General features: G+C 46.0%; 1 protein-coding gene across 4 annotated transcripts in view; it reads left to right on the top strand.

Moving 5' to 3' along the window:
* The first annotated feature begins 501 nt into the window (after positions 1-501).
* ERAP1 (endoplasmic reticulum aminopeptidase 1) overlaps positions 502-12,910 on the top strand; it is a 46,139-nt gene continuing 33,730 nt past the window's right edge. Inside the window, exons 1-4 of one of the 4 annotated variants that reach the window (XM_057307232.1) lie at positions 502-881; positions 6,347-6,890; positions 8,870-9,008; positions 11,612-11,746. In XM_057307232.1, the coding sequence (XP_057163215.1) occupies positions 512-881; positions 6,347-6,890; positions 8,870-9,008; positions 11,612-11,746 (1,188 nt within the window). In that variant the 5' untranslated portion in view covers positions 502-511. Of the gene's footprint in view, positions 910-6,346; positions 6,891-8,869; positions 9,009-11,611; positions 11,747-12,910 lie in introns of all 4 variants that reach the window. The other 3 variants (XM_026498579.4, XM_026498580.4, XM_057307233.1) reach the window with 3 other exon arrangements.

Below are 12,910 nucleotides of genomic sequence, written 5' to 3'. Positions count from 1 at the left end.
TCCCAGAGGGGCTGGTCCACCAACTCATAGCATTTGATGAGCATGAAAGCTTGTGTTTTCTTGTCTTGTTACCTCATTTACGCTCAATTGTTTAAAGATGGTCTTTTTTGGACATTTCATCCAGTCTTGATGTTCTAAGGGGAGCGGAGAAATGGTCATCTGATTTGAAAAAGCAGAGGAAACGTTTTAATGTCGGGAGTACCAAATCTTTGGGGCCCAAGCGCCCCTAGGTGGCAGCGGAGACGTTCGGGGCGGGGGCTATCTATATCCCCTTCTTTCTCTGAGACATCTCCTGGCGTAACCCTCCCTCCACTAAAAGCCCAGATGATTCAGCACTTGGCGCAAGGGGTTCTTGTTTCTTTCGGAGGCGGGCCAAGAGTTCCAGCCCATTTGCAGAGACGAGATGATGGACACCTCTTGCGTCCAACTGTCGTGGAGCCCGTCCAGACTTGGTGGAGCCGCGAGCTGGAGTCCAGCCTAGCTCACTCTCCGTACAACGCACCCGTTTTTAATGCTCCCAGATTCCCCGGTGCGCCAGAGGCGAACCGTTGAAAAAACTAGCCCCCAAAGACACACTCAGAGAGAATGTTCTGCGTTCGGAAAGGAGTGCTCCTTCCCACCTGATCCCCCCCCAATATTGCAACGCCGCTGTTTCGCTGGCGCGCGGCACGCATTTGTGAATTCCCGTCGCGGGAACCGCCGGCTCCTTCGCGCGGCCCAGCCGCGTTTCTCCTTCCCCGGCTCCCGCCTCCGCCGGCGGGCCTCCTGCGCCTGTCAGGAGGGCGCCGGCCGACGCGCACCTCGCGCCCGCCTGCCTCTGCCCGGCCTCCACTTTCACTTTCTGTTTCGGGGTAGGGGAGGCCGGAGGCAGCGGCGCGAGGGTGAGTCGGTTCCGTCGCGGACCCCCAGGTACAGCGCTCCCGTCCCCAGGGCACCCCTCGGGGAGCGGCCGCGGGCCCGGAGAAGGGCTCGGTCCCGGCAACCTCCTGGTGCCCGCCGGGGAGACCCGAAGACCCGGGGCGCGCGGCGGCCGAGAGCGAGGTGCAGGGGACGCCGGGCCGAGGCCGCACGGAGGGTGGCGGGTTTGGCGGCCGGCCCAGCCTTGCTTGGGTCCTTCTCGGGAGGGAGCACGCAGGGGGCGCAGGGCCAGCGCGCCTGCTCCGCGCGTTCCCTCGACCGCCCCACTTCCCAGCAGGCCGGAGCCAACCCCTCCGTGCTACGCGGCGCCGCTGGATTTCTGCCAGCCCCCTCGTCCCCTGCCTCCCGAGTGGCGCCAAATGGAGAGGCGGGGAAGACGGCGGGTTCCGCTGAGAAGGTTCCTTGGGGATAGTTGTCAGAGAAACAAACGTGGCTTTGCATTAACTACGGGATTGGGCGTGTTGAAGGATCGGAGTCCATAAATGTCCTCAAGATCAGTCCTTTCCCTGCTTCTCCTGTACTTATTCCCAGCAGTTGTCCTCCTTCACTCTGGCTCTAGCCAAGTTTTATTCAGATGAAGTTCTCATGTTTAATCAAATTAAAGTTAACTGGCTGGGTGCCTTACTTGCCAGGTGGGCCTGCAAGTTAGTTTCATGGAAGGAGAAGCGCAGACACTTCCTTACCGGGTTCCTGGAGGTTTTTTTTGTGTAGGCCTGGTTCAGAAAGAAATGCTCAGTTTTCTGGTAAATGCCGAGTATTTGCTCTCAACTGAGGATGTGATCAGCAATTAAAAACAAGAACAAAAACCTTACAAAAATTGGCCAGTGCTTTTCTTTCCCCAAGGATTTGGAATTCTACTGATACCATAGCCCATTTTCAAGTGGGCCTAAATGAAAAAAATTCTAATTGGTTAAAAAAAATTCAAGTTAATTCAACATTTATTTGTTTGTTTGTTTACCAGCAGTGACAAGCTATTACAATGCTTGTTAATCTCATCATTCAGAACATTCTGGAAGAAAGTCCCTTTCCTCTTGATAGATGTCACATTGAGCAGTGTTTCAATAAAGGGAGGGGTGAGCTAACCCAGGATCACTTGCCCCGCCTTCTTTGTGAGTGGGAAAAGTCATAATCACCAAAGGCGGACTAAATAAGTTTCCTAAAGTAGTTGAACTCTTCCTGGCAGTGAAGTTAGGTCTCTGTTGCCACCACGCTCACTGGGAAAGATGCTTTATTCAGTAAAATCAGAACCCAAAGGCAAATGCTTTTTAAAACTGTAAAGAAATGCGGTAAGGGACAGAAAAGTCCTTGAAAACCTTTATCTCTGTGCTCTAAATATGTGTATTCATCTGTCTGCTGGTATTTTTCTTTGGATAAATCAGAGATATCACAAACATATTAAAAATGAATCCTTTATTCCGTCTCCTCCCTTTTAAAACTCCCCACTTCTGGTCTTCTTCTCAGTAAATGGCACCTAGGACTACCCAGATGCTCATTCTAGAAACCTGACAGCCATTCCGATGTGTTCTTTCAGTAACCCCCCTTCCGGTCCACCTCAAATGTAGATGTCGAGTCCATCCATCTCTCTGTCTCTCCCCTCCCCCACTGCCTCCCCCTCTGTCTGGTGACACCGCTAGACTACAAGCCACTAGCTTACTTTGTCCAGACTTCTCTTCTCTTTTCTTTTCTTTCTTTTCTTTTCTTTTCTTTTCTTTTCTTCTTTCTTTCTTTTTTTAAGATTTTATTTATTTATTTGACAGAGAGAGAGGCAGCGAGAGAGGGAACACAAGTAGGGGGAGTGGGAGAGGGAGAAGCAGGCTTCCCGCGGAGCAGGGAGCCTGATGCGGGGCTCTATCCCAGAACACTGGGATCATGACCTGAGCTGAAGGCAGATCCGCAACGACTAAGCCACCCAGGTGCTCCTGTCCAGACTACTTTCTAACTGGTTTCTTGGCCACCTTCCGCTCCTTTCCTGATCCATGTAGTTTCTTAAAGTGTGAACTGGATCCTAAGACCTTCTAGCTCAACACCCAGTAGCTTCTCATTTGCACTTGGCTCGGAGCCCAGATCCTTAACAAGCCTGCAGGCGGAGAGGTGGTCTGCCCCCCCCCCCCCCCGCCCCGTCCCTGCAGGTGCATCTGTCTGCTGCCAGCTGTGCTCAGGTTCCCTGGCCTCCATACCCACGACTCTCTGTGGCCTCTGCACCTACAAATATGCTTGCTGTTCCCACTGTCTGGAAAACTCTCCTTCTCCTTCTTTTCTGAGCTCATTTGAATTTGTCTTTTGAATCTCAGCTAAAATATCGTCAGAGAGTCCCCAGTGTAAATCACTCTGCCCTGTTACTCACTTTCAGGAGGTGTGTGTTTTTCTCTCATAGCCCTAATCACGGTTAAGAATTCCTCCCACCCTGAGCCCCATAAGCAGTTTGAGGTCAAGGACCTGTGCTGTCTTCCACTGTAGTGTGCAGCAAAATCCCTGGCACATACTAGGCCCTCAGTAAGTATTTGTGGAATGAATGATTGAAAATATTCTAACTCAGTCTTTACAACAATGCTGTGAGAGAGATACTAGTTTTTCAAATTATACATGAAGAAAATGAAACTGGAATTAAACTGTCCAAGGTCACACAGTTGGTGGCAGAGCAAGAACGCAAAGCCCGGTTTCCTTTCCCATCTGTACGTGTACTATGTATTATTGTTAATATAGCTATAATTATGGATATGTATATCTGTATTCTGACATTTACACGTTCCATTGTGGCTTCCTGGCGTTACATCCTCTCTTGACACACAGCCATGTTCTCTTTGACTCTGTCTCCTCATGGACTCATCATTGCGAAGCCTTGGACGTGGGTCCCACTGTCAACTCCTTTAGCAGCCTGTAGGCCTGGCTGTCAGCTCAGAACCAGTTGCAATTTTTGTATGTCCTCTTGGGCTTTTGGGAACACTTGAGGACTTCTGGGATCCTCCCATGCCTGAACCTGCCACTTTCATTGCACTCCCTTCCTTCCTGGGGCATGGGCTGCACCCACAAAGCTACTGCCATCAGAAATTCAAAATGGAAGCTTCATGCAAGTTCCCTTTATTCGTCACGTCCCAACTTCAAGGGAAATCCATCGTGTTGCCCCTGCACTAGAATTCTGCCTGAGGAAGTAAAAGTGGGAACCCTTTACTATTTTAGTGTTTATTCTTCTTCAAACTGCTTCAGTTCTCCATGGCTGGAAGCATCCTTCAGTTGGTTCCTACACACAGACACACAAACACACGCACAAGAAACACATAAACAAAAAAACCCTGTTCTTCCTGTTCACACTTTGTGAACCTTTGACTCTCTCTTCCCTTTTACCTGGGTGATAGATACCTTTTGAACTGAGTCTATGGTGCCTCTGTGCTTGACGGTCTCTACTGTGTTGGTATCCTTTCTGTTTGTCTGCAGGTCTGCTCTGTGGGGAAGGGGGATATAGACACCTTTAGCTGTGTGTTTGGCAGGGGAGCAGGATGGAGAGTGAGGGGCTGGGGAGAGCACATCAGTTATTACCTTGAAGTGGTATCCCTCCACATAGGGTTCAAGGGGTAAGACCAGGGTTTGGCAAGGATTCTCTAGGAGGTTCTCAGATTGGCTCTCCAATAATAGACTCTCTGGGAAGATTTTTAAAAGTTCTGGTGCCCTGACCTCATCACCATAGATTTCAGTTTAATTGTGCTAGATAGGGACCCAGGCCTCAGTCATTTTAAAGGCTTCCTTGACGATGTTAATAGGCAGCCAGAGTTGAGAACTGCTGACTGACATGGAGGGATGGTCCCATGTACCACACGGTAGCATTGCTCCTTTTCTCATCTGATCTGTATGTTCAGGAGCCCAAGGAGCTTGAGGGAATTGGGACCAATTACCTGGACTCATCTCACAGATGAGTCCTGGCAAACACCCATTAGAGAGATGTCTTCGTCCAAGAGAGAAATGTACTCCGTTCTCAGCCATGGTTGCCAACTGTCTCATAATTCACATTCCTTTTGTCCTAAGACCTTCAAAATAAAGTGCCAAATATAGTCGGCAGCATGACTCCCAGCAGGCTTTGAGCATAATCTTGGCGTCACCCCATCCCTGCCTTGTGAATAATCATTCTCCGTCCAGATTGATTGCTCCGTGCTCATGGGGTTCAGCCAGGCATCTGCTTTCTCCCTCCGTGCTTTCACTCCTGCCCCGGTTTGCTCCACCTGCAGTGTCTTTAATGCCCTCCCTTCATTTCCAAATCCTCCCCATCCTTCCAAGCCATGCACTGGTGCCAGGCCTGCATGAAGGCACCCCAGAGTCTCTGTGCAGCTGATGTCACTCCCCCCTTCTCCCCCAGCACTCTCTGTTATTATTATTCTTAAAATGCTCCGCACTTCTCTGTTGCATTCTATCGTTTGTGTCTGAATGTTTTCTGCCTTTCCAGATTTTGAAGTCCTGGACTGTGGGATTTATGTCTCGTGTATTATCATATCCCACCCAGTACTCAGCACACCGCCTGGTATGTGGCAGGCGTTCAACATGTATTGGTTGGGTAATTGTAAGAGAGAAAGAATCCAGGAGCCTGTTGTGTTTGTCACAAACGGTGTGAAAATCACCATTAACCCTTTCAGTCATTCCTGGCTAAATACATATTAGATGAACTTTTGGCATGATTGACAAAGACACCGCTGTTAATTAAGGGTTACTGTTGATGGCTACCTGCCTTCCCCCATCGCTTGCTACTCAGCGTCTGTGTCTCCTGCCTATGCCTCCTGTATGTTAGGAATTCTCTACTTTGTCAGCTTGGTGGGGAGCCAGACCTGTCCCTTACTGCAGAAGCTGGGAAGTCCAGATTCTGGCTTTTCCCACCTCCCTGACTGGTAGTGTGGATACCTTACGTCGGCTGAAAGAAGTCCTGTCAAGTAGCAGGGGCGGTGGGGACCTCACATGGGCAGTGGCTGTGACAGTGTCCAGCATGTGCTCTCTTGGCAGTAGGGCGGCTTCCTGCAGGGCGCAGTGTGGGCGGGCAGCGGCCCCTGGTCACTTTCTCTCATACGTTGCTGGCTGCCTGTCTGCGCCTGTTGCGTGTGGCTGGTTTCCCAAATGCCAGACAACTTGTGACCCTTTTGGTGAGCTACTTGTGAGCTCGTTCTATTGCTTTCAACCAAGAACCCTGACAAATAGAGTTCGTTTAAACTTGGAAAGCCAAATGGTACTTTTTAATAGGTGTGAAGATTGTTCCAACCAGTAACTTCTTTCTTCTGTGACTCAATCACGTAGGGGAGGTCATTTTATTTTCAGGTAAAGACCTGGAACTTTTGAAAGTTTGTATCTATATCGGTTAATCCTGGGTAGATACATTGTGAAATTATGATGTCTTGATAATATCTTAGTGACTCAATTTTTTTGGGGGGGGCCTTTTATACATTTGTGCCACTAGGGAGTTTAAGCAAGAAGATGATATCTCTGTCCATCAAATGGCCACTGGCAACCATGCTGTTTCTACCGTCCTCGCTGTTGATTCTCTTAACTGTGTCAACTCGTTCCTGGTGTCAGAGCAGTGACGCTATGTCTCCAAAAGCTAGTAATGGGACTCCATTCCCTTGGGAGAAAATGCGGCTTCCTGAGCACATCATCCCGGTTCATTATGATCTCCTGATCCATGCAAATCTCACCACTCTGACTTTCGAGGGAACCACGGAAATCGAAATCACAGCCAGCCAGCCTACTAGTACCATCATCCTGCACAGTCACCGCCTGCAAATATCTAAGGCCACCCTCAAGAAGAGAGACGGGGAGAGGCTGTCTGCAGAACCATTGACCGTCCTGGAATACCCGGCTCATGAGCAGATCGCACTTCTGGCCCCCGAGCCTCTGGTTGTTGGGCTTCCGTATGTCGTCGTCATCGACTACGCTGGCCATCTTTCTGAGCACTTGCAAGGATTTTATAAAAGCACCTACAGAACCAAGGAAGGCGAAGTGAGGTACTTTTCTCTATTTTTTTTTTTAAACTTCAAGTGCTGCCCATACTAAATGTATTATTTCATACGGATTATTTCTTATATCTCCCTTGATTGTTGAACGTTTTGATTTTGCATTTCAATTTTAGAGCTAAAAATAGCCGATAGATTCTTTTCTTTGTTTTTCGGATCTCATTTTTTCGTTCTGTTTTAATCAGATTTCTTTCCTTCAGCTCTGTCAAAGTACCTGTTTATCTAATTAGATTTCTTGTATATAAAACATTCTTAATTCTCCTGGCCTGGTATTAGTTTCCTAGGGCTGCTGTAACGAAGCACCGTAACCTGCGTGGCTTAAACCCGCAGGGATTTATGCTCTCACAGTCCTGGAGGCCGGCGGTCCGAAATCAAGGTACCAGCAGGGCCAGGCTCTCTCTGACTCTCTGCGAAGAATCCTCCCTTCCCTCTTTCTAGTTTGTGGTGGCCATCGATTGTTGGTTTTCCTTGCCTACTACCGACGTCATTCTGGACTCTGCTTCTGTCATCACGTGGCCATTCCCCAAATTTTCCTCTTCTTATCAGGACACTAGTCCTCTTGGACTAGGGCCCAACCCTCATGGCCTCATCTTCATTTGATGACATCTGCAAAGACCCTATTTCCAAGTAAAGTCACATTCACAGATATAAGGGGTTAAGACTTCCACATATTTTTGGAGGATGCAATTTATCCCATACGGCCTATTAGAAGAAACAGTTTTTTCATAGGTAAAGCTTTTTTTAAAGACCCTCATCTGCCTTGCTTTTGCTCTGTTTTTAAGGAGGGGATCTATTTTGGGAGAATTTATACTGAATTTTATTATTTTTAAAATTTATTTATTTGAGAGAGAGAGAGAGTGAGAGAGAAATGGAGCAGGGGGTAGAGGGGTGGACGGAGAGGGAGAAGCAGACTCCCCACGGAGCGGGGAGCCCGATGCGGGACTCGATCCCAGGACTCCGGGATCATGACCTGAGACGAAGGCAGACACTTAACCCTGGCCACCCAGGTGCCCCTATGCTGAATTTTAAAATCAAATTTTATTTGCTAGTAGATTATATTCACTTATTTTTCTGATTCCATATTATTCTTTTGAGGTTAAAAAAAAAAGTCTAATGCTACCAAAAAGAATTTTTAAAAAAATAAATTTTGTCCCTATCACCGCCCCTAAATTAGGTAACTACTACTTTTATTTTGGGGATCATCCTTTCAGACTTCTCTCTGGATACGGATATACATTATATAAATGGAGCTATGTTGTATTTTCCATCTTATAAGGGATCTTATTTTAATATGTTGAGGAGATGTTTCACATGGATGTCTATCACTATACGTTATTTTAATGAGTTTGTTAAAATATATGTGCATTGGTTTAACTAATACCCCATCAATGGAGATTAGGTTGTTTCCACCTTTTCAGCAACAGCAGTACCTTTGTAAACCATTTCTTTAGAATAAATGCCTGGACATAAAACTGCTAAGTTAAAGGGTCTACAATCTTTTGCTATCCCTTGCCATATTTCTCATCTGTGGCCAATACTGTATATGGTCCGTCTTTGTAGAGCCCAAAGCCAACAGTTATGTCCCTTTAACTTACATTTCATTGATTGTTAAGGAAGATGAGCAATGCTTTGATATGTTTATTGACTATTTGTACGTTCTTCTTCTGGAAATTGCCTGTTTATGACCTGTACCTGCCATTCCTCTTGGTGGCTGGTATAGTCTTACTCGTTTTTAAGTGTTTATTATCTGTCAGGGCTATTAATCCTTTGTCAAATAGCCTTCAATCCATTTTCCCAGTTTTTTACTTGTCTTTTTACTTAGTTTATAACTTCTGTTATATGAAAGATTTTTTTTTAGTAGTGAAATCCATTGTCTTATGGTATCGCTAGGAATTAAACACCAAACACACATCTCTTTTGGACTCCCTTTGCTTTATGTTGAGCTTTTATTTCACTTGCCATAATTTCAGAGTGCTTGCATCAACACACTTTGAACCCACTGCAGCGAGAATGGCGTTTCCCTGCTTTGATGAACCCGCCTTCAAAGCGAATTTTTCAGTCAAGATCAGAAGGGAGCCAAGACACCTCGCCATCTCCAATATGCCGCTGGTGAGCCTGAACTCCTGTATATCTGCTCACAGGAAAAAGCCGTTGATACGCGTGACTTGAGTTAGCCCAGTGGCAGTTAATATGCAGGCCACCTGTGTTATTTGTTCTATCGGCTGACAGCTAACTTTTCTTTCTTCATTTCCAGCCTGTGCTTTGTTTCAAGCAGTAATTTATCTGTAGAGAAAAAATTGTCCCTAAAAATATGTACGATTTCAGTCCGGGTGGCATTCCAGGTGACAGGAGGGAGACTGTAGGGACTCAGGTCCAGTTTAAATGAGAGTGCCCTTCGCAAAGCAGTTTCCCCTTCATTTTCTCATACGATCTTTTCAAGGGCACACTTTGTCAAAGAAGGCTTATATTTCTAGTATATAGTTATTTTTTCTAATTTCTATATAGGATATACTAATGGTAAGTATATGATTTGTAACTATATCCACACAATTGGGCCGACAGAGAAAAAGTAATCTTTTCAGAATATTATGATACAAAAGGTACGTAGCGATAGGTAGCTGAGTTCACTGTAAAGACACTATCATCCCCCAGTTCCAAAGCAAATGTGGAGAGCGTTCCATCTGATTTTCAAAAGTGGCGAGAAAGTGGCCGTGCCAAATGCATGAAACTGCTCAGTACGCTGACCGATGATTCTGGCGGCTCAGAAAAACTCACCTGCTGGGCTCTCAGCTGCACCAGATGCAGCCCAACTCCGGAAGCGCACAGGCTCCGTTCAGAGAGCTCACTGTGCAGGAGACTCAGGTGGGACAGACTTTGCCCAGAGGCTTAAAGGGTGCCCCAGCTCAACCCTGTGCTGACCTGGGAGGCAAAATCTTAGCGTGGGACTCTGGGAGCCACAGCCAGTCTCTAGGACGGTACCTTGCAACCCTTAAAACTCTACGGACCCCCAGCCCCCCCACCCCCACCCCAACACTGAATTCCTTACAAATCCTTTCCGCAAACAAGATTATCACAGGCCCCCCTCAGAGAGCCATGCTCCGTGAAAAGTGCTCTACAGCAAATCTCTACCAACTAAGATGTTTGTAGATGAAAAAACAGGACACAATTATGCTGTTTTCCTGATACAAATTTGAGATAGAGAACATGCTTGTTCCAGTGATTGTTCCATCCCCCAATATTATGACATTGCTCCTGGGATTGTGAGTTCTCTGATTAGAGAATCAATCACAGCTTTGGGAGAATAAAGAACAGGGACGGATGAAATCAAGGCGGAGACTAACGGCTGACCAAAAAAAGATTGGTGGAGAACCTCGTAGGTTTGCAGGGTGAAAACTGGGAGCTCCTAAGCCTTCACAAAGATGCTGGAGCCTAAATCCATGGATATCCAGGACACACTTGTTAAGGAAAGGAAAATCTCTAATGTGATCTGGCCTCTTGGACAGGAAAGCCCTTGCACTGGCAAAAATCTTATAAGACTAGCCTGATGTCAGGCTGCCGACCCAGAGTTCAGGGGAAGGACCATGTAGTCTCCAAGGATCTTTTTGGTGGCTGGAAAAGCAAATACACCATGGGAACAGTGAAGTGTATGGACAGCAGGCAGAATTTCATCCCATTTAAAGTTGAATTAATTAGCTTACTTTCCTAATAAATAGTACAACTTCAGGAATCAAAATTTTGATTAGGGGTGGGTAGAAGGCATTTAAAAAGAAAAGGTAAGTTAGAGTTTTTCAAGAGTAAACCTAGGTCAGCTATCAGAGTCAGGGGAGCACAGAGTGACCAGCAGACACCAGAACTGGTTGGTGGGTATTCCAAAGAAGGATGAGGGCACAGAAATAGAGGTGGAAATAAGATTCCAGGGCAAATGCATGTGTTAACATGGAATTCGCCAGGCTTGTTCTCTTCTCGTTCTCCTTCTCTAGGGCCCTGCCCCAGTGCTTGGTGTTGCCTGGCCTATTAGACTTTCCTTTTGGGGAGCAGACCTCTTAGACTGTACTTCCACCACCCCCACCCAATTGCAAGGCGGCTCCCTCATTGCACCTAAATCAGATTCCAGTGAAGCAAATCTGAGTTTGGAGAAAGCTTGGCTGTGTCAGGCCCAGGCATGGGTTTCTTTCAATTTTGTAGGAAAATAGAAGCTCTTTTTAAGTTGTACATGGTTACATATTTGCCCACCATAGAAACCAAACTAGACAGTGTGTTTCCAGATAATTCTTATACCTGTATTTAAGGTCAGGTGGTCTATATCTTGGCAAAACCAACGATCTCAGTTTTGTTTCATCCCATCCGTATTATCAATCCTCATGTACCAAATATGGGCCGGTTTGCAACCATCTGGGGCATTGAAAGGAAATTTAGTGACAATAGTTGTGCAACTCCGTGAATATAATTAAAAAAAACATGGAACTGTATACTTTAAAATGGTGAATTTTGTGGTATGTGCATTATATCTCATTAAAAAAATTTGACTAGAATGGCCTTACTATTGAAATTACAATCAGATATTGGAAAGAGAAATTTTAAAATAATTGGACAAATGTTGTGCTATATACTTTGAATATTATGTCTGGTGGTTAGGAAATTCCTCTTTATCAACTATTTTCAGTGTATTGGAGAATTGGAATATTTGATGACTTCAGTTATTCTGATTTTAGGTTAAGTCTGTGACTGTCGCCGAAGGACTCCTCGAAGACCATTTTGCTGTTACTGTGAAGATGAGCACCTACCTCGTGGCCTTCATTATCTCAGACTTTAAGTCTATTAGCAAGATGACCAAGAGCGGAGTCAAGGTGAGCCCTGGGATGGTCAGATTGTCACATAGGGTGACCAACTGGTCCGCGTCTGCCTGAGACTGTCCTGGTTTAAAACCGGGAGTCCCACACTTTGGGCACACCCCTGAGTCTCGGGTTGGTTGGCACCCTCTTGTCACAGATGCTGGTATTTACAATAAGATTCTAATTACAAAAGCGTGTGGAGAGGCCTGGCCTGGGACAGGGGCCTGGCTCCACTGTGAGCTGGGTTTCTGACCTTGGCCCTGCTCCCTTTGGAACTTAGTTGATACTTCCTTAAAATGTGTAAGTTGGACTAGATCCTGCTGGGGTTTCTGAAGTTGTTTCTGGCTATCATTTTCTACAGTTTGGAAGTAAATGTCATTGACTATCTGAACAGAGGATTTCTAGCCTTGAGAAGGAAGTAAAATAGAGTAGTCGGCTTACGGTATTACATGGCTCTGGGGAGAGCTTTTGTGCCAGTAAATACTGGAATATTAGAGAAAATATCTTGTTTCAAGCACTACTTGCCCCTTTTCTGGGTACCGTTGTGTAGTGAACAACCTATTCAACTGGATGCTGGGCTCCGAATGCAAACTTTTTTTTTTTTTTTCCTTGGAGAGGAGGGCTTTAATTTGAAAATACCTCATTTATTTGTGCTGATTTTCGCTGAGGCCTGAATAGATCGGACTTCTCTGATGAATAATCTTTTGTTTCTTCTAGTGGTTTTTATTCTTGTAGAGATCTTTCTACTTACCTGGAGATTTGAAGGGGGTGCTTGGGACTTGGATGTAGGGACCAATCTAAATACAGTGAAACTATCATCAAAAAACACTCACCTTTTGAATTGCCCACTTTGGTGAATCCTTTATGAAAGATTTTTTTCATAATGTCTCTTCCATGCTGTACTATTGTACTTTATAATAAGAAATATATATATATAGTCTTTGTCCTGGTCCCTAGCATGGAGCTCCTAAAACGCTAGGAATTTTCTAATGATAGCTAGAAAGGTGCCTCTAGTTAAGTTAATGATATGACTGGTGGAAAGCACGTAGGTAACCTAAGGAGGGGGGCTTGTTGCCCGAGAACCAGCCATGTGACCAGAGGGTTGGAACTTTCAGTCCCGCCCCTTTGACCTCCTGGGAGTGGAGAAGGGCTGGAGTTAGAGTTCGGTTGCCAAGGGCT

The sequence above is a fragment of the Ursus arctos genome, unplaced genomic scaffold, assembly GCF_023065955.2.
Source record: "Ursus arctos isolate Adak ecotype North America unplaced genomic scaffold, UrsArc2.0 scaffold_5, whole genome shotgun sequence".
NCBI lineage: Eukaryota > Metazoa > Chordata > Mammalia > Carnivora > Ursidae > Ursus > Ursus arctos.
Note: the sequence above shows the minus strand (reverse complement) of the source record. Positions and strands in the feature narration are given on the sequence as shown.